Raw genomic sequence first — 24461 nt, 5'->3', positions numbered from 1 at the left:
GCTGTCTTGTTTTTATTCAGTGAGTTGAGTGCTGGTTCGGTCGAACCAGACTGTTTATTACGTTTTTCGAAGGTTACAAGCATTATTGAACAAATAACACAACGGTAAGTTTTAGAAATAAGTTATTTAAAATATATGCTACTAAAAATATGTCCTCATATATCTTCTCTCAGTTCTCGTGGAAGTGGATTTCCGAAGAACAAAATTTCATGACGGTATTGCGATTTCCAAAATTTGTGTTTGATGTCTGCTCATAAGTAAGTATATTTATAAATACACTATACTATTTAAAATACAATTAAATACCACAATTCATCAATGTGACCATTAACACTTAAGTTAAAATCCTATCAAAAAAGTCCTCGGCATTTTTATAATGAGATGTCTTCGCATTTTTTTTGCAGCTCCCTTCACGGATGCAGAGGGCATCCACGAACTTGGCTTACTGCATGCCCCACACGTCGGCCTCTATTGAAAGAATTTAACTGATTTTTTATTTATATAAAATAAATAGTAATGAAATTTATATATTGTGTTTTTTCTTACAACAGTGACAAAAAATTACCAAATTGTCGTCTAATTAGTGAAAGGTAAGACGTACGGTGCATAAATTTTGTATTCGTATCATAATATCGTTCAAATATTACAAACATTATTGTTTTCTTCTGAAACAAGGATTGTACATGAACCACATCGTATAGCATGTAGCGAAAATAATGTACTGAAAAATGGGCTTTTTTAAATAGTAATTCTCGCTTAACTTTTCAAAAGGACCTAAGTAACATTTTTTTCATGAATTAATGTGAATAGCGCAATCAACAGAAAAACATGAAAGCTTTTGATTGCACTACTCAAATTAATTCATGAAAAAAATGTTACTTAGGTCCTTTTGAAAAGTTATGCGAGAATTATACTTAACCGCCTATTACCCCTATGGTCGTTTTTCCAATAACAGCATACCGTAACGCGATGACCATTTATGATGATGTCAGTTTATCTTACGTAAGTACAACAATCAAAACAGTAGGGATAATGTTATTTATAATCATGAATGATCTGAGAAATGTTACGTTTATGGTTCATGATTATGCGGGCAGTGCCTCACCACCGTGTTTAAATAGCTCTCCTGGTAGTTGGTCAACCCCAGGGGCTTTGTTGTTCTTCAACCGGCCAATCTTCTCCTGGATTTCCTGGAGATCCGGAGCCGGGAAGATTATGTCCTGCGCGCGTTCTCCCAGGTCCATCACCATACCGCCATCTTCGTCTGCCACATCGCCATTCAGGTGTTCTTCGTAGTGCTGCCGCCACCTTTGGATCACCTACCCCGTACTGCTTACCGTTTTTAATTAAATTGCTTTTAGAATTTTTGAGAAGAGTTTTAAAAACTTCTTCGTATGGTTTTCCGTGGAGATTTTTCCGATTATCATCTTTCTGCTTCTTCTTCTTCATGCAACATCAAAGCGCCAATCATGAAGTCATGTATAGTCTCGCACATTTGTGCGTCCTCATGCAGCATGGAAAGATAAATTAGAAGAGCGGGAAACGTTTGACAGCGAAGCAACTGCGAACTAATTTTGCTTATGGGATTGATTTCGAAATATCCCTCTACTCGCTTGAGAGCAGCAAAACGGCTCTATCCGCAGCACCCAGGTCTCGATGGTCTTTTTTTTTATATTCCTGAGCAATGGAGGGGGAATCTGCTCAACAGACATCCTGGGTTGACCAGGAAGTGTGGGGTTAGGGATCACCGAGGGAGGCAGGACTACATCCCCGACCCGCTAAACCGTTTCCATTGCCGCCAAGCCCATAGCAGGAACTAATAACCGGGACCAGACACTCGGGATTTTCCCGTGTTGCGTTCAAGTTTCAATCGGTGTGTAGGAGTCCTAGGTATACAACTGTTTTCGATGATAACGATCGACCTTTATCAGCCGGAGGGCAACAGAGCAGTCGTTCTTTTATTTCATACTTCTTCAGGTAAAAGATAATGTTTTCTTTGACAGCAGCTGCTCCGGGAACAAGTGGGCGCTGAGTCCTGTTTTATTTGACAGTTAAAAAGTTTTCTGTTTGAAAGGATGAACTTTTGAATGTGCTCTCAGTTAGGGTAAAGAATACTTTTAAATCAAACGAAAAACTTTCACAGAGGACAAATTTACTTTCAATTCAATAAAATCGAAACACCTTTCGAAATAAAAGTTCAAAATATTTAATTGAACAATTTTTGTTTAGGAAGAAGAAGAAGAAGGCTTCTTTAATACTACATTCAAACTGGAACTTGGCCTGCTTTCCAACTAAGTATTGTACAGTAGATGTTCGATAACTGCAAGTCATTTAACTGCAATGCTTTTTAGGCTGAGAACCATTCCAGCGATTTCTTTTAACTTTTATTTTTTTTTTTCCAATTTCGTTTATTTGGTAGGCTCAGGCGTGTATAACACTTTACGGAGCCACAACTTTTAACTTTTAGTTAAAATTTGACAGTTCGATGGCTATTTCTTCGTGGTTAAAAATAACCCTGCTCAGGAACATGGTTAGATTAGACAGTTCGTTACACAGAGAACAGACATGGATGCGACATACTTAAAAATGACCAGTACAAACTTTTACACAACCACGGTTCAACTTCTCATAGAACTTTCGTGTGTTATTAGTGCGGTACAGTTGCTCCGTCTCTTCACGGTCTCGATCTTCCTGCTGACGCTTTTTCCTCCGGAAGATCGAGTTTTGTCTGTTCCGCGCCTGTTTATATCGTGCCTCGTTCGCCCTCGTGCGGTGTTGCAGCAATCTCGCCCATGCTGCATTCTTCTCTTTTACTAACTGCTCACATTCGCCGTCATACCAGTCGTTTCTCTGATCCAGGGGCACCGTGCCAAGTGCAGCGGTTGCGGTGCTACCAATGGCGGATCGAGTATCTCTCCAGCCATCTTCAAGAGACGCTGCACCTAGCTGCTTTTCCGTTGGGAGTGCCACTTCCAGCTGCTGCGCGTATTCTTGGGCTAGTCTACCGTCTTGTAGCCGCCCAATATTAAGCCGCGGCGTCCGACTTCGACGCGTGTTGTACACCATCGAGAGTTTTGAGCGCAGGCATACTGCAACGAGGTAGTGGTCGGATTCAATATTCGCTCTGCGGTAAGTGCGGACGTTCGTGATGTCGGAGAAGAATTTACCGTCGATTAGAACGTGGTCGATTTGGTTTTCCGTTTATTGGTTAGGTGATCTCCATGTGGCCTTGTGGATATTTTTGCGGGGAAAGAAGGTGCTTCGGACTACAATTCCGCGGGAGGCTGCGAAGTTTATACATCGTTGGCCGTTGTCATTCGATACGGTGTGCAGACCAGTGTTGTAAAATGTCATTTGCATTCGTTTGTATAATTTTCCTAGAACTTTTTTCAGAAGTTAGCTATTGATTCTTGATGTATGACGAACTTATAGCGCTTAAATGTGCCTACAACAAAACAAAACAAAAAGTAATTGAAAAATAAAAACTTCTACATTGCATTTTTGGTAAGCATTCAATTTTATTTCAAATCTGTTGAATATTTATACTACATTTTACGTTGACTTCAACATTGAATGTAATGAAACATACACTGAAAATAATCCACACGATCGAACATAATGCAAAAGCATGATGAACTCAGTTTCCTTGACATACAAATTATTTGATGAAGTTCCCATCACTTCGATAGATCTAACACATTTTGTTTACTGCAATTTACAATGAATTTGCAACGTTCTGAGCAAATTAATTTTCTTTTGGAAATCCATGGGACATTAACGTGTAACACAAGACGATTCTTACTAAATGTAAAGCCACAACAATCGAACGTGTTTGGCATGTCGATTTTGCTACAACCAACAAAATAATATTTATGTTAATATTTACGTTGAAGCTTGACATTTGAGCGGCGAACTGAGAAGTTAATTCCATTTTACTCGCAGTTTAAGTTCAAAATAAAACTAATTTTGACAATAAAAATGTTGATTTCTCCTCGGAATTCATTCGCTGAAAAATATTGTCCATTATTTTAAGTAGGTAAGTGCGTTTGAACTACATTAGGATGTGTATTCATAATTCCAAATTATGTATTCACTTCACAGCAAGATGATTGTCCTCAGCTGTAGGCCAGACCAGTGGAAATCATTTCTGGCACAGTTTCAACAAAAACCGAGACCAAAACCATAACAGGTAATACCGCAAGTAATCTAATGCTATTATAATATAGAGTGAAACTTTTCCAGCTTTAGCTCGCAAAATAAACTACCATGAATTGCCAGCTGTCGAACCCGTGACCCCGGAAAACTCAGTAATCACCCGACAGCCAGGGTCTTCTTTCATCAATCGTAAAATAAGAATAGAATATTTTTTACAATGTGTTATTCTGACAATAAATTGTAAACTGAGAATAAACAGACATGTTATATAAAAATTAAAAATCAGTTGTTCATTGGTGTATTAAGATGAGAATAACTGAGAAAACGAAAAAAAGATAAAAATGGTTTCTTTTAAATATAACTTTTACGCAATATAATTTTATTGATTGAAACTGTGGAAAAGTTACATTTTCGTACATTGATTTATTATGTTATCCACGTTATTGTCATTGGAGAAAATAGAAGTAAATTTTCAAATCGCCCACCATATGTTAACGTGTAATACTAGTTGATTCATAAAGGGACACAAGTAGTGAAAAATAACGTGTGTGACATGTGGAATAGTGGTTTAGAATTATTTCAGTGTACGTATTTGATTCCAGCTCCAGCTGTATTCACAGCGAAAATTTGCTTCAAACACACCAAGAAAAATGGACTCCCCGCACGAAGAAGCCAGCATAAACACGATGAACATCGTTGAATAAATTAGGAACCTGTATAGGGGAAAAACTATTTGGGCAGTATTCTGGTTCCAGCCACAACGTTTACAGAAGAGTTAACTAATTAATACATTCATTCAGTTTGAATGTGAACTCTAATGTGAATAGACGGCTGCCCTCGAGTTTGGGTGAATTAACAGACGAACAGACATTCTAATAATGCGCGTGCCTTCCAGGGTGTTTTTGAAGGACTAACGTTTGGTTTGGATGCGATTTCGTCAGACTGTTAGCTTGCGTGACCGCTACTCCACCGGGTTGCAGTTTCGTCGGAAAGGTTGAGCATATCTACCGGACGGGTAGAAGGGTAGGATCACTTGACAGTCGCCGTCGAGTTGCGGATCGGTTTTGTCGGGTCATTGCGAAAGACGGTGACTGCTGTCTTCGGATAGCTTCTCCCAACCGACCGGACGATCAGATCGTTGGCTGCGGAAGGAACCGAGCCGGAGGCGGAAGCAGGACGAGAACGCTAAGGGTGCGAAAATCTCGACGAGGGAATCAGACGCCTCGGAGAGACCCCATCCAGCAACGCGGTCGCACTGGACGGCCAGAGGGGTGTGGCGCGATGGCAGTGTGTGTGGGGCGGGCAATCCCGGCGGCATGTGAACCGTCAGAAAGTTGGTAGGCCAGGGTGCACCCAAGAAGAAAATTCGTGAGTACGCATAATGTTAGCTTGTAAGCAGAAAATTTAGAGAACATTAGGGAACATTAGAAGACAGGAGCAGTGGAAGAAACATCAATGAGCTTCGAATATATGTATTGATCGAGCATTCATGGCACTTGTCGAATTTCATTTAATTGTTGAGCATTTGTCCTCCAGTTTGTGTGCATTTTATCCGCTTTAGCAATTACGCTCTACCGCTACCGGAGATCTCACATCCCTTTCTACCTGCGCGTTCATGTCACCGATGACGATTTTGACGTCCTGCAGTGGGCATCCATCGTATGTCTGCTCCAGCTGTGCGTAGAACGCTTCTTTCTCATCGTCGGGTCTCCCTTCGTGTGGGCAGTGCACGTTGATGATGCTATAGTTAAAGAAACGTCCTTTAATCCTCAGCTTGCACATCCTTGCGTTGATTGGCTGCCACCCAATCACGCGTTGGCGCATCTTTCCCAGATGCAGATTTGAACCACGATTGAATCACGAGATTCAAATATTTTCCAATTGTTTTGGTGTATGAATGCGTCATTTTATCTACGGATCAATCCACTTACGGCGCCTTTCTTGGCGCCTACATGATGATTTCATTTAATTGAAAATTTGATAAAAATGAATAGAACACTGCTGGGGAAACCAGCGAGTTTGTTCTATTTGGCTCCAGATTCAAACTAGAATAGTGGTCGAAAATTTGGAATGAAACTGAATCACTCCTGATTTCACTCTTACTATATACTAAATTACTGAATTCTTACTAAAATACTAAATTCTTCCTGTCAGGATTTTTTCTTGAAATTGAAAAAAAAAAACTCCTAAAATTTCCACCAGCTCTCCTGCAGGAGGCTTCCAAAATTTATTCTGAAGTGCACATGTCTTCCGGAGAAATTTTTGTAAGGATATCCGGAGAAGAATTATTCTCTTCAGAAATCTTGAAAAGTTTTTGTATGAAACCGTATGACAATTCCCATTTAAAAAATCCCAATGAATCCATTAGTAAAAATAAGAAGAATACACACAACGGTGTTAACTTTGACAGATCCTACAGCACAGCATAAGAAGATCATTTTAAAGTGCACTTGGATTCGTCTTAATAAGTGATAGGGGACCGTTCAAAAATTACGTCCAAGGTTTCAGGGGGGGGAGGGGGGTCAGAGTTTTGTGACAGTTTGTGACAGGGGGAGGGAGGGGGGTTCGTCTTATGTGACGTCCATCCACAAGAAAAAAATACTGAAAGCATTTTAAGAGCAACTTGCATTTTAAAAACATATTCAAACTCACCTGTCATAAGACGAGTTTAAACAATCCCATTGAATTCCACCACTTAATTGTATCCTGACAGATACGTATTTCGACCTCAACAGTAAGGCCGTCTTCAGTGTCTTGTACTTGACTCGACTTACAAGACACTGAAGACGGCCTTACTGTTGAGGTCGAAATACGTATCTGTCAGGATACAATTAAGTGGTGGAATTCAATGGGATTGTTTAAACTCGTCTTATGACAGGTGAAAACATTCCACTAAAAAGCTCAAAATAATTTTCTTATCATATTCAAACTGTTAGTAAGGGACATAACTCATTATGTTATTGTAAAAATATTGTACGAAAAAGAGAAACCAAAATAATCTCCAAAATAAAAATGACACATGTACGTACAGGGGGAGGGGGGAGTCAATGATTTGTGACAGTTTGTGACAGGAGGGGGGGAGGGGGGTTGAAAATGCCGAAAAACGATGGACGTAATTTTTGAACGATCCCTAGGGTCCCAGATGGGGACTCTCGTGGGGGTGCTCTAAAGTGCGAAACACGCGCTTGGAGAACTCAATTTTTCCCGTGTAGCTTCCAGTTGAAAAATTTCACATCTAAATGTAGACAGCCCTGCACGATTGAACTTCTCGCTCAAAAGCTCAAAATCGCAAAAAAGGTTGGACAGCTTTTCGCCTTACATTATTGAAAGCTCAGAGGTTTGCAACCAGACTATACAAAATGGTCGACTTAATAATAAGACAAAAATAAATATTATTCAACAAATCATAAGAATTTTTTGGGTGAGTATTTGCAATTTTTTTTTATTTTATGAATAATTATTTTTTAATGACTATCAATCTAGAGCTATGTAGTATTTTCGTACTTTACAAAAAATCCCACAAGTTCATTCCTGTTGGTTACTGCATCTCTTCGATAATAAATTAAAAATGCAATTCCTCCGTTTGTGTCGTCTGATGAAACCGGTTGCCGGATGTGGACACCGCTACTTGAATTCGTATTCTTCGGTGGAAAAGCAGCTTGAAGTTGGTAAATATAAAATAAACTTCGTCGAGGCTGGAACAGGCGAGAAGGGCGTAATTCTTCTACCGGGAGCTCTCGGAACTGCTTGGACCGATTTTAAGCCCCAAATAGAGCAGCTGCCCGCGCTGCTACCGAACCATAAGGTCATCGCATGGGATCCCCCCGGGTATGGGAAATCTCGCCCACCGGAGAAAGAATTCGGTGTGGATTTCTACGAGAAGGATGCGGAGGCAGCCTTCCGCTTGATGGAAAAGATTGGATTTCAATCGTTTTCCATTGCCGGCTGGAGCGACGGTGGCATCACGGGATTGATTATGGCCGGTAGGAACCCCTCGAAGGTAGAAAAATTGGTGATATGGGGTTCGAACGCCTACATCACCCCCAAGGAAGCGGATATCTACGAAAGTAAGTATTTACATGTACATATTCTTTTATCTCTATTGCAGATGTACGTGCATGCTCTTCACTATAAGAACGATTTTTTTGTATGAGACAGACAACAAGTTGCAATTAACGGCGAATCCTGTCCCATTGTTTCTAATTAAAAATTAACCAGATGGGACTATGGGCTCAATAATTATGGCCATAATAAATTTGTTTATAATACACTAGAAAGGCGCCATCATTGCTTTAGATGGATTGTTGAGAGTTTTCACTGTACAAGGCCACACACATACTGCGACATGTCGTGCAACATTGACTCCGCCCCCAGGAAAATCGGTTTGGCCGGAGTAAAGTAGGAGCGTCTGTATAGGCATGTACTCCGTGTATAGTAAAAATATGACATTTGTTTTCCATAAAATTTTAATATCTGCAGTTATTTGAGTTTTTAGACGTCGTAACTCATTAGATTAGTGCGTGTGCATGGTGTGCACTATGCGCACTACTAAACTCGTGTCGCATGGCGAGTGCTCATTTGCGCGTTCCGGTAGCGCCCCGACAATGTGATTGTCCAACAGTCGTACAACTTGCCCACAGACGCTCCAACTTCACCAGACCGAACCGATTTTCCTGTGGGTGGAATCAATTTTGTACAATAACTATTGTTACCGACGCCAATCCCAATCGAAGGAATTGAGGGAGCGGGGGTAACTTTGTTGGAAATGAACGTAAGTAAGAGCCTTGGTGGGTATGATGTTCGAAACAAGCTAACGTCTAATGACGGTAGCTGGTTTCAAACTTGTTCTGGTTCTTGCTTCCAGCTCAAGAATGCCCAAGTGCTACATGCCCGACTATGGAGGGGCAGTATGTCAATCTTGGAGAGAAACTTCAAGTGGTTGGCAAGTATTAGAACTTAACCCTGGTGAATAACTCAGGATTCAGGCTAAGAATGCCCAGGTGCTACTTGCCCGACTATGGAGGGGCAGTATGTCAATCCTGGAGAGAGACTTGTCCTGAATAGCTGAGCTATTCAATTGAGTTCCTTGAAAATGAATTTTCGGAAGGAATAATCATCCACGACTTGATCGTTTTCCAATCAAGAAACGAACTGATTTATTCTGGTCACATTTTTCTTATTTATAGTCAAAATCGAGATGGGTGCTCAATATGTAAGTACAGTCTAAACTAGCCACGCATAGGCCCTAAGCTCACCTTTCTCTTTTACACTTATAGCTAATTCTTGTCCTTTCATAAATTGGTGAGGTGAAACCAAACGTGTCCTGACTTCTAATGTGTGGGTCTGAGCACCTCATGTTATCTTATTTACACATATTTCCTAATTCTGAGCTGAGCCTTTCTAATACACTTCTTATCTCTATTTGCTCACACCCTAAGGATCAATGTAAATGAATAGGGCCTGTATAACTATTTCGAATAGCCATCTTCTAATCACGATTCTGGTTGGTATTTAACACTTTTATTACTTCCGTCAAAAAATGCCTACAAGCAACGTTCCCATCGAAGTGCATGTCCAATAAAAACTAGCTTATCTCGAGACGCCATAAAACGCCGTATTGGTGTCTTACAATACGTTCCCAAGAACGACTGCACCATGCATCCGACCGAGCGCAAGCGTGAATTACCTACTATATTGCACCTTTGGTGTGTGCGCGGGTGCTTAGACCTGGTTCTTACGTTCTCAACGTTAGGACCATCACGCTGCTGCTGTAGAGATAAGGAATAGGCGATAGGACTCGTCTGTGGTACGGTGCATATTCTGAGCTAGAGTTGCGTGGCGAGGGCCAGCAATAAAAAGGAATTGGAAAATGACCCGAATCTGGGTGCTGCTTGATAGGCGCACGCTATGGTGCGGACTGCTCGTGGTGCGTAGAGCCTTTAATTTTAATTCAATGCTATACGAGCCTATGTTGATTTTGTTTCAATTAGCATGTCCTTTTCGGAGAATTTAATTTTGCATAGAAAGGGCAATGACCTACGAGAACCGTTATAGAATTGTAAATAATTTGCAATGTTGCGTTCGTAACAACTATCCTATCAAAAATTGGTCAAATTTTTGTCAAACATATACCTACTTTTAATAATGCACGAAAAAGGCACCATATCAGTATATCACTAGTTTTTTTTAATATAAATTTGAATTTCCAGATATAAGAGACGTTAGCAAATGGTCCGCCAGGATGCGAGAACCAATGGAAAATGTGTACGGAGTAGATGGCTTTCCGAAGGTTTGGTCGGCATGGATCGACGGAATGCTGGGCATTTACAAGCAACGCAATGGAGACATATGTAAAGAAGTTTTAGACAAAATTCGTGCACCGACCTTCATCCTTCATGGTGCCAAAGATCCGATGGTAGTGCCGGAGCATGTTCCCCATCTGCAAAACTCGATAGCCGAAACAATGTGAGTTTGATTGGATTGGCGATAGAACCTTCACTCATTTTTTTTCGTAGGCTTTACGTGTTTGCTGACGGTAAGCACAACATCCATCTTAAATATGCCGAAGAGTTCAACAAATTGGTAAGCGATTTTATTAAAAAATGATTTGAACGTTAAGCATGATAGCTGTTTTGTTAAATTAATCTTTTCAATTCTTCTAAAGTTTCCGATGTCCTACATCCTGTTTGGCTTTCTTGTACAACAAAGTTGTCCCGAAAGACAATCATTCCACTCCAAGAACGAACCTTTATCGAAGACTTGTAGAATAAAATTGTATATACTAAAGACACTATTAACAAAGACAGGAGATGTTCCAATTGGAATTCCAAATTTGCTGTCAGTGCCTGTCAGATCTGTCATTCCACAAAATCGCGCGTAACATTTGGTCCTTTTCAAAGACATCACGCAAAAAAAATATGTAGGTACGATTGAAACAACTATTTCGATTGTTGCATCCAACAACGTGGACATTGTCGCTTCAATCTCCAAAGTTGTTATTTCAACAATGATTCACTGCTTTATTCAATTCAATTATCATTATATTGTTGTTCCAATCCTACATCGCAACATTAGTATAGTTCTTTCGACAACCATTACATAATACCGTGACCTGCCCTAATTCCGCGCATTGCCTAATACCGTGGATTTTATCCAAATTGATGAATATAGAGGTACTGTCTGTCATACACATCACATTATTTGGTGAAGTACACAAACAGAAAATGTTAGCAAATTATTATTGTGGGTATTTGTGACGTAAATTAGGCGCTAAAAAATAAATGTGAAAATGTATGGCTCGACCAGCCAAAATTTGCATCCGCTTAGCAAAACGCTTAAAACTATGGTTATATTTCCAAGTCTTGTAACTTGATTTTTAAATGTTATTACTTCCAATATATCATTGAGACCAGTTTTACAGCTATAAAAAATGAGTTGGGTACTGAAATGGTGTTTAAATTTCTTGTTTTTGCTTTTTTATTGCAAAACAATTATCGCGGTATTAGGCCATCTTCTTTGCTTGACTTGAAGATGGTATACATCTAATGAACATACAAATCGTCTTTATTGTGTCGTTCAGCACATACGAATACAACATCATTTATGCGATATTTACCACAGACTATAGACGTAAATATTTTCCCCTCCTGTCATAAGACGAGTTTAAACAATCCCATTGAATTCCACCACTTAATTGTATCCTGACAGATACGTATTTCGACCTCAACAGTAAGGCCGTCTTCAGTGTCTCGTACTTGACTCGACTTCTTATCAACGTAAATATTTTTCCTGTGCAGTTTCCTTTAGAAATGAAGGTAGAGTATTTTCCATCTGAATACAAATCCTCCAATTGTCTGCAAATCTACTTAGACACTGGATTGGATATCATCTATCTAAAACCTAAATAAATGTGAAGTAAATTATTTGAAAAAATAATAAACGCTTTTAAACCGTCAATATTGAGAAATTGCTAACTTCCCAAGGAAATGATTCTTTCCCCAGTAGGTATCCGTGTAAAATAGTAAATTAGTATGTATGACCTAATAATTTAATTGAAATTTGTATATGATTCAATTATTTACATATTTTATTGTAAATGTGCTCTTAAGCTCATCATTTGAGCTTGTTTGATAGGGCACGGTATTAGGCAATTTTCTGCGCGGTATTTGGAATCTTCTCCGGAATGTACGCGGTATTAGGCATATTCATAAGTCAAATGTCGAATACTATTTTCTTCATTTTTTTATAAGTTGAAGTACAAAACATATTTTTCCCTTCAAATGTATTTAATATTGATTAAAGCGACATAGTTTTCAAGGGTGATTGTTACAAATTGAATTTTATATAGCGAATTTATTGTGGACACGTCCTTAACCCCACGGTAATAGGGCATGTCACGGTATAAGAAACTGGAATAAACTGATCAACATAAATCATCCGACATAGGTACATGAAGTAAGCATGGAGCAGTAAGGTGGTAAGGTGGATGACTCTCACTTCCCGCACAGACAAACAGACATAACACATTGAACGTTCACTCATCAAATTCATCGTCGTTCAAACACTAACGACATCTGTTGATTTCAGTTAGTTGGGCAAATCACGAACCAGATGGCGGTAGTGAGCAAATGTCAAACTCGAGCAAAAACGATGCGCGCGTCAAGAGTGATCGATTGGCCAACTAATGATTATTTGAATTGACCAGTAAATCAGTGAACGATGGAAATTTCTCGAGTGTTATGTCTGTTTGTCTGTGCTTCCCGTGTCACCAGGGGGAGAAGGCGGAGCACTGAATCCCTACCCCAACATGTGCGACATCTGGATTTGGTTCTAAACTGTAAACAACAGTGTTAATTCTCTACCACCTTTTTGTTATGGCGAGGCAATTTTTATGCTCACTTTTGTTTTTGATATTTTAACAAAATTAAACACTCAATCAAGCAGCATTATAACGATGTGGTATGCTTGAGATACCTGCTTGATTATAGGGACTCGAAAAAGAATTTATTTGCGGTAACTAACCGAATATAAAAATGTTCGCATTAACGATTGCGCCCTAACACCGGTTCTAAGCTACGATGCAGAGTACACGAGCTTTGTTCGCCAGTGACAGGCGTATGAGGCCCTTGCGTGTCACTTATTCGATTCTATGTCACTTTTTACTCTTTTGTTGATGTTATCGTATAGTCGATGAAGTAGTTTTGCAGCATTTTCGAAAGCCTCTCCGTTTCGAACCGGGGACACGTGAACAGGATGTGCTCAGCCGTTTCTGTCACGTCTGTGCATTGCGGATAGGCGGGGAAAGGCGGAAGCATCCGTAACCTGTTAAGAACTGGGCGGAGCCAAAGTTTAGCTCTTCATGAGGTCTGCTAATCCATGCAGACACACTTGGGACTAGACATGGGTCCAGCTTCCCTTAGACGAGTTGTCCCACTCCCTCTGCCATTTGCTTACCTTTGTTGCTTTGATATTCCTTCAAGCATTACCGGTGCCCCTGAGGGCGTACACTCTTCGTCTTCCTCCACCACCAGTTTGGTAGGCTTCACTATCATCCGGAATCCCCTCAGTGAGGAAGCTGAATCGCCACTGGAACTGGCGAACCACCCTCTACATTCCATGGATTTTGGAAAAAGTAGAATTATAGGAAGAAAAGACTAAACACCCGAGGACCATGCAAGATTTAGGACATTATCAACCGTCAACTCCATCGCAGCAGCGTACGACCGTGACCCTGCTTAGGTTCAGCCCCGCCGCCATACCTTCAGCTGGTTCCTCTAGGCATTTTCCCGTTGCCACTGGAAACCTTCGCTTCTGAGGCAGAACCAACGACCTCCAACAGATCGAGTCTCTCGTCAACGCAATCGCAACATCCCCCTTCGTACTACAGTGGAACATAAATGGCTGATTCAAAATAATCTGTCAGTCATCCTGGCCTTACAAGAAGTTTACCGTGCCAGTGTCAATAGACTTAACCATTTATAAAATTAAAAGCATTCAAAAAAAAATATTTATTTATATCTGTTCTGGTAGAACATCCCAAAACATAGCAATGAAGTCTTTTCGGGGGACGTCACAGTGCCAATCAAAATGTTTTTTCATTTCATTGCATTTATTTAGCTTTCTAAAAACATTTATTAGTAATACAGATACAACACTGAATCAACAATTTGACGCCACAATACACGGCTCTAGGCCGCATCTCTCCATCCTCGAATGCGCCCCACGCTCGCCAAGTCGTTTTGCACCTGGTCTGCCCACCACGCCCACCTTTGGTGCGGTGGTGAATCCGCAGTTTCTTCTGGAGCCCGTAGTAGGCCCGACTTCCATAGATGATGCGCCTTCGTATTTCACGACTACCGTTGTTATCAGCCGTTAGCAAGAATTCAAGGAAGACAAATTCCTCGACCACCTCGAAGGTATTTCCGTCCTTCGTAACACTGCTTCCCAGGCGGGCCCTGTCACGCTCGGTTCCGCCCACCAGCATGTACTTTGTCTTCGATGCAGTCACCACCATAGGTCACCTTTGCAAATGTTCGGCCGACAATGTCTAGCCTGTTCTAGCGCAATGTTGAACAACAGGCACGAAAGTACATCACCTTGTCTTAGTCTCCGGCGCGATTCGAACGAACTGGAGCGTTCGCCCGAAATCTTCACACAGCTTTGCACACCATCCACCGTTGCTTTGATCAGTCTGGCTTCCCAGGGAAGCTGTTCTCGTCCATAATTTTCTATAGTTCTACGCGGTCTATACTGTCGTATGCCGCCTTGAAATCAATGAACAGATGGTGCGTTGGGACCTGGTATTCACGGCATTTTTGAAGGATTTGCTGTACAGTAAAGATCTGAGATCGCAGCAAGCCATGCGCGCGAATGGTTGCTTTTAAATTTGCTGTCACGTTTTTGTTCGTTTCCGCAAGAAATAGATTCGGCTGATGTATATATTTTGCATATGTACTAGAAGAGAAAAGCTTAAGTTATCTGAAGTTTTAGATCTGGTGACAATTACTAAAGTGTATTCTTATTAGAGCGCGCGAAATCGTTTGTGTAATTTGTATACGCGGATGTATTTGGTGAAAATATGTTTGAATGGGTGATACTACCAGGAAATTATGGATCAACAACGAATTGCTCGGAATAGCGCTGGCAGAGTAGTGATTTTTTAGTCAACACTAGTTATGGTCTTTTCTTTCTCAGTTCATTTATTCGGAATTTGATCAATTTGGTGAGATTGTTTCAATATGTTTTTATATGATTCCAAAACTAAATACGCGCTGGATTTGAAAATCCGGAAGTTTGCTTATGGGTCCATTATCCAATTGATAATGGTAGCATGAACAGGCGGGGCTTATTGCAAGTGAAAGTGACCTCGGACTGGACGTGAGTTACCAGGCAGTCTGAAATGGGTCACTGGAGCTGCAGTAGAGCTAACACCTTCTAACTCCCGGGCTAAAGCTGACTTTATTAAAGACAGCTTTCTTCCATAATACTACTGCCGGACAGTGGGGGTTAGATTGAAGATACACACACACACACACACACACACACATTTGCTGTACAGTAAAGATCTGGTCCGTTGTCGAGCGGCCGTCAACGAAGCCGGCTTGATAACTTCCCACGAACTCATTCACTAATGGTGACAGACGACGGAAATTGATCTGGGATATCACTTTGTAAGCGGCATTAAGGATGGTGATCGCACGAAAGTGCTCACACTCCAGCTTGTCGCCTATCTTGTAGATGGGGTATATAACCCCTTGCTTCCACTCCTCCGGTAACTGTTCAGTTTCCCAGATTCTTACTATCAGTTTGTGCAGGCGAGTTCCCAGCTAACAATTTTGGTGCTAAAAGCTTCAACTTCTAGCCTTTGGCTGTATAATATTTGAATAAAAGCAGCCAATGCTGAATAAAAGAAAAACCTCCGCAAATAATCCCTTAAACTTCAACTCGACTATTACCCAAATATCTATCAGCTAGTCAGTTTGTGCCGAATATATGTATTCCATATTTTATCGTTTATGCAGCTTACATATAGTCATAAAACAGCTCTGTCTGAATTAGCAACAAAGCTTATCAATAAAGAGCTCATGTATGTAATTGAGTTGCTTGTTAGCAACTTCCCATATTACGATGAGTAGCATTCACAATGAAAACGTTTTCGCTGTTGTTATAGCACTAACAATATAGCGTATAATGGCGCTATAAATAAACTAACGAAGCTATTAGGCAACTTCTGTATCTGTATCTGAAGATTACACAACGTTTAAGCACATATAACAGACATCCAGGCTAGAACAATTTTTACTCAAAAAGCTATGTAAATCAAAGTTAAGTGGCAATACGTCGTTTGGAAGTGATGAACTTCTTTTTCATGAAAAAATCACGTTAATAAAGATTATTTAAAAAAACCCAGATTAATCCACCTACAGTGAAATTTTGACCCTTCCTTAGTTGTAAGGAAATTTTGTCCAGACTTCAGCATTTAAAACGAGATAAAACTACTCAGCTTCCCACGGCGATTTACCATGAAAGTAACAAAATAATTGCCTAACCAAAGGCGGATGTCATGGGTTGAGTGACTACTCAACGAATGATAACGTACTGTACTTCATGCTGCCTATCTATAAGGCGCTCGTCGGATTGAATAACTATTTTGACATGGTTAGTAATTATCGTAACGCTGGTTGCATATAATGTACTCGTAATTTCCAGAGACCTTGATATTAATTAATCCAGAACTAATTACCCAAGTAACCGTAAGCATTATATTACTGCTTGATAATGGCCTTATATTGGCATTCAAACTGCATAAAAGTTGAACAATTGCATTTTTCATGCCTATATGTTCTATAAAAGCATTCCTAATGCATTGAAGCACAGACAAAACGGCACTATTATTAGCATTATATTCGTCTGTAATGCTTATTTATGGCTATACTTAATGCATTGAAACACTTGTCACTTCAAGTGCATAGCTGTTCTAAGTAGACATTAGGAATGCAAGCCTTGAATCTATTTATAGACATTCAATCATTAGAAACATCCTATATTTATAGACACAAGATTATACTCGTTCTAATTCATAATAACCCAGATAAAGCCACCAAACAGTGATGATTCACGTTTTCGCACACGTTATAAAATGCAATTGGGTTGTTTAGGGGTATATATGTTTTTACATATTCTGAATCTGCATAAAAAACTGAGCCTAACCCCAATTTTTCAGAATTTTTGGAGCCCCGGAACTATTTTTAATTTGCATTTTAAATTTATATGGGACTAAAAATTTGTTCTTATGCTGCATGGGCTAACTGTCATTCTATGAATGTTAGTGTCATTCTATCGATTAAAATGGCTTATTGCTTGCTGTATAAAAATGTAAATAAAAGGTTTACAAACGAAATAAAAATATGTTGGAGATCAGAAAAGCATGCTCTTTATGTTAAACTATAAAAAACCTCATATTTGTCTTTGCTAAACAACCCAATTAAATACATATGTTAACCATTGATTAACTTACATATTGGCATCCATTTATATCCATTTATAATAAAACAGTTTTTCTCAATCGGTAAATTCCTCATCCATATGTAGGTTTTTGCACAGACATCAACGCAATTCGTCGAGCTTTGTAAATTGGTTACAACACTATGGGTCACCGGACTTCTTAAATACCAAAAGTTCATTTTTGGAATGAACATATTATAGCCTTTCATCAAGCTTCACGTACACTATGTAGGTACAAGAAATTTAAATATATTTATCGATTTTAGAAATTGATAACATTAGTTTCAATGTATCCCGCGTACATATCAGCATTAACTCCGCCTTTCGGAAAAATATTTAGGCATAACTCGTCCATATAAGAAGTATCTCGTTGTTCAAAGTGACGAAGGGTTGGATCTGAGAGGTTGGATCGGCTGAAAGAGTTCCATAGCTGTAACGGTTAGACAGTATTATACCTGACTAGTAAATAACGTTGGTCATGCCATTGAAGGAATGAATAAAAGAGAACGCATTACGGGTTACAGAGGGTGAGCATAACAGGAGTTATATTCGGACGGTGACGGTGATCGGTCGAGTTTTGTACGACGTGCCGAACCGAGTGCGATTACAGATTCTGAGCAGCAGTTTACAATGGCGACGAGAATAAAAATCGGTAGGTGAATTCGGTGATTTTGTGAATTAAGTGAAAAAGATAATTCGTCAGATGATTAAAATGAGGAAATTGAAAAAAAAAATTAAGCGTCGTGAAAAAATGATTTTACAAAATGGAGATTGTGTGGAGTCTGAAAAATGAGATAGAGAGAAGAAAAAATAAGAGTTGAATTCAAAAGAACAGGTCTGAAAATAAAAGCCAATCGGAGGAAGTGATGTGAATTGGAAAATATGCAATTAATTTGGAGGATAGTAAATAGAATGAAAGGCAAAGAAAAAAAAGCGTGCTAATAATAATTTAATACTTAGCGTTGTTAAGAGTCGGACAGTGTTGGCGTTTTCATCGAGAAAAAAGAGATGGAAGAAAACAAACGTGCTGGGTGGATGTTCAAAAACAAAATGGCGCTTGACGACGCCTAGAAAAGGTGGTTTGTAGTTGTGAAAAGTCGGGTATGTGAAAGTACTGGATAATACTGGCTTGCAGAAAATAATGACAGAATGAGAATGTAGTTGCGTGGATTGGCGCAAACAAACACAATGAGAACAAATCTTTTGTTCTAGAATTGCTATGTGCTAGAAAGGCTATGTGCTGGGAATGCTCTGTGCTTGAAAGGCTCTGTGCTGTAAGGCTATGTGCCGGGAAAAGCTATGTGCTGGGTAAAGCTAGGTGCTGGAAAGGCTAAATGCCATAAATACGATGTGTTGGATACTACATAGAGTATGAATTATTCTCTGTATGTAATGAATGATGGTATGGATATATGGTGGATTATTTTTGGATAGTCGTGAGATAATGTGAGCGAGTAAGGTTATACACAAAAACGAAAAATAGGTTATGCGCTATTAACATTGTGGTAGTGGTAGTGATGAGAAGCAAAACGAGAGAAAAGAGAAAGAAGATAAGTGTTCTTATTTTTGTTTTTTTGCAAATGTGATCGTTTCAGATGCATCGGCAATGCCACCGTTCAAAATTGGCAGTGATGCCAGAAATGATTGGCTTAAATGGAAAAGGGCCTTGGAGAGATTTCTCAAAGCCAACGGGGTAGTGGAAGATGTGGAAAAATACGATCTATTACTCGTGCTGGGTGGTATCGAGTTACAAGCCTATTACGATAAAGTGTTCAAATGGGAAGTACAAACCCCCGCTGGTGACGGTTCTGATGAACTGGTGCCAATTAAATACGATTCAGCCATTTTGTCACTGGACAAATATTTTGCACCCCAAACGAAAAAGCGTTTTGAGAGGCATCTTCTACGAGCAATGAAACAAGAAGACCAAGAGCCATTCGAGGAATATGTTTTCAGGTTGCAAGACCAAGCCAATCGGTGTGCCTTCGCCGACGTTGACGACATGATCGTTGACCAGATAATAGAGGGATGCAAATCATCTGATCTTAGGAAGCGATTACTAACAGAGGACGTAACATTGAGTGATTCGATCATTCTCGGCAAGACCATTGAAGAAGTGCAGAAGCAGACCAGGGAATATGAGAGACATCCATCAACGGTAAATAGTTTAATGACGAAAAGAGTAAGTACTGTTTTTTTATCTCCATTGTTTTATATATTCAACGACAGATACGGGAGACACCAATGATAGTTCAACGTATATCAGAGCAGAAAACACGATTTCCTGGGAATAATGACCTCAAGAGTTCGAAGAAATGTTACAGCTGTAACAGATATGGTCACATTTCTAGGGAAATTGAAAAATGCGCAGCTCGGGACTCCACTTGTTTCAACTGTGGAACCAAGGGGCATTTTAAAGTTTGCTGTCGAAGAAGAAAGCTGAATGAGTTCGGGTTACAAAAGGGACAAAAATCCAGACGTGTTCATGCCATCACAGAGAATCAAGACGATCATAAGGCAGTGTTTTTTGTAGCTGGTCAAGATCTTAACGAAGTGCTTCGTATGGATATCGGAGGGGTCATTGTATCTTTGTTGATCGATTCAGGCTCTCCAGCAAATATTATCAATTCAGAAACATTCGAGTTCCTTAAAGGAAAACATGCAGAGATTTTGAACGAGAGGAGTCCTGATCCTGATGATAGGAAGCTGAAATCGTTCGCATCCGATGAAAGTATATTGTTTAGTAATGCTTTCGAAGCGCAAGTAAAGATTCCAGGAGAAAGTTCTGGAATATGGGCTCACATTCTTGTGGCCCCACGTGGTCAAACAAATTTACTCAGTAAAAGCACTGCTTTTGCTCTAGGCGTACTTAAAATTGGGTATAACGTGAATCACATCATTCCGGAAAATCCTATTGAATGTCTCGCGGAGTTCCCAAAGGTCCCAAATGTTTCATTAAATATTCATCTGGATAAGAACGTTCAACCAGTTGTGCAAGCTGCTAGAAGATTCCCTATCGCAATGGAGGCCGATGTCGAGAATGCGATTCAAGAACTTCTTCAGAAGAACATTATCGAACGAGCGGAAGGGCCCTTGACGTGGGTGTCGCCCTTGGTGCCCATTAGAAAGACTGACGGAAGGATTCGTTTATGCGTGGATATGCGAGCAGCAAATAAAGCTGTAAAAAGAGAAAATTTTCCAATGCCAAATATAGACGCAGCAATGGCTTCCATTCGTAAGGTATCGAAACTTTCGAAAATCGACCTGGAAGCGGCGTATTACCATTTCGAACTACACCCTAATAGTCGAGACATTACTACGTTTGTCGCACGAAGTGGGGTGTACAGATTTCGCCGACTTATGTTCGGTATCAAATCAGCACCCGAGTTATTCCAAAGGAGATGGAAAATCTTTTCAGAGGAATTAAAGGACTGATTGTTTACATGGATGACGTGTTGCTTTACGGGGAAACTGATGATGATCACGATGAAACACTAAAAGAAGTTTTGAAACGTATCAAGCTAAATACAACATGAGAGTCAACGAGCAAAAATCCCAATTTGGCGTTAGCGAAGTAATTTTCCTTGGTCACCATGTTTCTAAGGAAGGGATCAAACCTACTGACGAGAAAAATCAAAGCAATTCTTGATTTACAACCTCCCACTTCAACATCAGAGTTAAGATCCCTTCTTGGCTTGATAAATTTTGTCGGTAAATTTATTCCTAATCTAGCCACAATGACACGTCACATGCGATCCTTACTGTTAAAACAGAGCTCTTTTGAGTGGGGCGAAGAACAGTCACGAGAATTAGGGGCGATAAAATCAGTCATAGGAAAGGTAGAGTCCCTAGGTTACTTTGATCCGAAAGATGAGACACAATTGATCACAGATGCAAGTCCATTTGGATTGGGGGCCATATTGGTTCAAATGAAGGATGAAAGAGCCAGAACAGTTTCCTGCATTTCTAAAAGTTTAGCAGATCACGAAAAGAAGTATTGCCAAACAGAAAAAGAATGTCTGGCAATAATATGGGCCATGGGAAAGCTATATGTTTACCTTTACGGAATCCACTTCACTTTAACAAATCGCAATCAAAACCCTCAGCACGAATCGAACGCTGAAATACAAACCAGGAGAGAAAAACTTGGCTGACCCACTGTCTAGATTATCCCAAGGATCACAACTGAAGGAGAACCAGATGTTATTGCTTGGCCGTCAACAGAAGCTCGGCCGTCTGCCATAAGTATGGATGATCTGAAAAAAGCCTCTCTTAGAGATGAAGAACTACAGAAGGTTAAGGACGCGATTTACTCAACAAATTGGGATGATGTTCCAAACGAATACAAGACGACGACGATTAAGGAGGATTTGTCATTGTTCGGGGAGTTGATTCTTCGGGGCGATCGAATCGTCATACCGAAAGCGTTAAGAGAGCAGGTGGTTCATCTCGCCCACATAGGACATCAAGGGAGTACCTCCATGAAAGCACAACTACGAGCTAAAGTATGGTTTCCCGCTATGGACAAGATGATAGACTTGGTCGTAAAAAACTGCAAACCATGTAAAATGACATCTCTTCCGGACAAACATAATCCCATGTCTCGGAGACTTCCTACACAGCCGTGGCAAGACATCGCAATAGACTTTAAAGAAGGTCTTCCTGGAGATATGTCCTTGCTAGTAGTAGTCTGTTACACCTCTCGTTTCATACAAGTTGAACCGATGAAACCAGCTACCACACAACGGGTCATTGGAACACTACTGCAAATGTTCAGCTCATTCGGAATACCAAGATCTATCACCGCGGACAATGGTCCGCAATTTAAATCAATTGAGTTCAAGAATTTCTGTCTCAGCTACGGAATACATCTCAACCTTTCTACCCCATATTGGCCCGAGCAAAATGGAGCTGTAGAAAGGCAAATGCGGAACATAGGAAAGCGGGTCAAAATCAGCTCCATTCAAGGTACGGACTGGAAAACTGATTTAAAAGAGTACTTGATATTGTATCATTCTACACCACAAGAAACGACTGGACTGTCACCTTACAAAATGATGTTTGGTAGGGAGGTATATAATGGTATACCATCAATAGATCAACCGCCTACACTATCCCTTGAAGCAGCGAAAGATAAAGATATGGAATTGAAGGAATATCACAAAAGAATTGCGGACACTCAACGGAACGCCAAACATCATAATTTGGAGAGGGGTGATACAGTGTTGATGCAGAATCTCAAGAAAGGTACCTTACAGCCGAATTTCACAGCAGAAGAGTTTGAAGTTCTGGACGTCAATAAAGGGGCAGTTCAGGTCAAGTCCAACGATACAGGTAAAGTGTACCTCCGGAACAGCACTCATCTTAAAAAGTTGAATTATGACATAAGGCCACTGTCGTCGGAAGAAGAACCATCGAAATCTAAACAAACAATGGTAAACACCGAAGACGAAGGGGAGCATTTCACGAAGCAAGATACAATTCCGGGAAGCAGCCGAGACCCAATAGAAAGACGCCGAAAGATCCCAACTAGATATGATGACTTTGTGTTGTAACGGTTGGTAAGTTTTAACTTTAGACGATGTTTTCAATAAAGAAATATTAAACTAGGTTATCGTATATGTTTTGATTCTAATTAAAAGGAGGAATGTAACGGTTAGACAGTATTATACCTGACTAGTAAATAACGTTGGTCATGCCATTGAAGGAATGAATAAAAGAGAACGCATTACGGGTTACAGAGGGTGAGCATAACAGGAGTTATATTCGGACGGTGACGGTGATCGGTCGAGTTGTGTACGACGTGCCGAACCGAGTGCGATTACAGATTCTGAGCAGCAGTTTACAATAGCTGGAAGTTTACCCATCGCTTTTTGTGGTTTACGTTCAACAATGTCGGAATAATTTTCCATCGGTTTCTGATCTTGAAGTTCCTGTGAATAAAAATAAATATTCAACATTGCGTACCTTTTCTAACATTCAAACCAAACTTACATGTGTACAGCAGTACTCGATTGTATTAGTGAGAGGCAACCGGAGTCACTGAGTACATGGAGAGTGTTTATCATGACAAGTGCATACGGTGGGTAAGAATTTTATTGACTCTGTCGTGTTTAGTGACTGTTGCGATTACCTGAGAAGCAGCCAGCAGGACGCCGCAGTATTCTATATTTTCTCGAGATGCATAATAATGCCAATAAGAAGAACAAGAAGATACAAGTTTGATAAATTTGTTATCATGGCTTGTTGATTCGGAACCGTTTTTGCCTCTCTTTTATCGTTGTTAGTTATCTATAATAATAATTGAGAGCGATTTCTGCAAACCCCGGTATCTCGCGCTTCGTAAATTAAATGGAAAGCACTAAACTCGTCTATAGACGGTTGTTTGGTCGGGGTTCAGCCACTTTCGTTTAGCAGATTTAATTGATCGCATCGCATTGAATATCCCTCAACTCCATAACTGAGGATATCCTACTGCAAATGTATGCTTAAATTGATATGAAACTATTTCCGTTGTCCTTGTACGAACAAAATATCACAAGTCAGTCGAAAAGCCGCTTGGTGCGGTTTGGCTGAACCCCGACCGTTTCATCCTCTATGGTTTATACCCAAGTAACCAAAAGTTCCTTTAAGAGTACGTTTTTCGCTTAATCAGCTCCGAGAAGCTAGAAGTTACCCACTATTATTAAAACTGTTGTTTTAGAATCAAATCCAGACGTCGCACATATCGGGCTTCACTGTTCCGCCTTCTCACACTGATGGATTTTAATTTTGGGTAAAATTCCATTTCCGTGTGTAAAAAA

The 24461-nt window shown here is 40.1% G+C and overlaps 3 protein-coding genes and 1 long non-coding RNA gene across 4 annotated transcripts; all 4 read left to right on the top strand.

The window, feature by feature from the left end:
• LOC134208069 (uncharacterized) lies at window positions 1-482 on the top strand. Its single transcript, XR_009978485.1, has 3 exons — window positions 1-104; window positions 174-257; window positions 405-482. It is a non-coding gene; the product is annotated as an uncharacterized LOC134208069 (long non-coding RNA).
• A 6972-nt stretch (window positions 483-7454) lies between these two features.
• Window positions 7455-10795, top strand: LOC134208068 (valacyclovir hydrolase). The gene is made up of 4 exons (XM_062684163.1): window positions 7455-7576; window positions 7639-8222; window positions 10365-10620; window positions 10671-10795. Exons 2-4 carry the CDS (start codon window positions 7724-7726, stop codon window positions 10759-10761), a joined length of 846 nt encoding a protein of 281 aa, XP_062540147.1. The 5' UTR covers window positions 7455-7576; window positions 7639-7723; the 3' UTR covers window positions 10762-10795.
• A 6837-nt stretch (window positions 10796-17632) lies between these two features.
• On the top strand, window positions 17633-21903 carry LOC134205944 (uncharacterized). Its single transcript, XM_062681646.1, has 4 exons — window positions 17633-18310; window positions 19254-19816; window positions 19888-21044; window positions 21765-21903. Exons 1-4 carry the CDS (start codon window positions 18289-18291, stop codon window positions 21901-21903), a joined length of 1881 nt encoding a protein of 626 aa, XP_062537630.1. The 5' UTR covers window positions 17633-18288.
• Window positions 21904-21905: 2 nt separating this feature from the next.
• On the top strand, window positions 21906-24395 carry LOC134205943 (uncharacterized protein K02A2.6-like). Its single transcript, XM_062681645.1, has 2 exons — window positions 21906-23740; window positions 24292-24395. The coding sequence occupies exon 1, from the start codon at window positions 21906-21908 to the stop codon at window positions 23211-23213; it is 1308 nt and encodes a 435-aa protein (XP_062537629.1). The 3' UTR covers window positions 23214-23740; window positions 24292-24395.
• Window positions 24396-24461: the final 66 nt, after the last annotated feature.

This window comes from Armigeres subalbatus, chromosome 1 (genome assembly GCF_024139115.2).
Source record: "Armigeres subalbatus isolate Guangzhou_Male chromosome 1, GZ_Asu_2, whole genome shotgun sequence".
In the NCBI taxonomy this organism is placed as follows: Eukaryota; Metazoa; Arthropoda; class Insecta; order Diptera; family Culicidae; genus Armigeres; species Armigeres subalbatus.
Note: the sequence above shows the minus strand (reverse complement) of the source record. Positions and strands in the feature narration are given on the sequence as shown.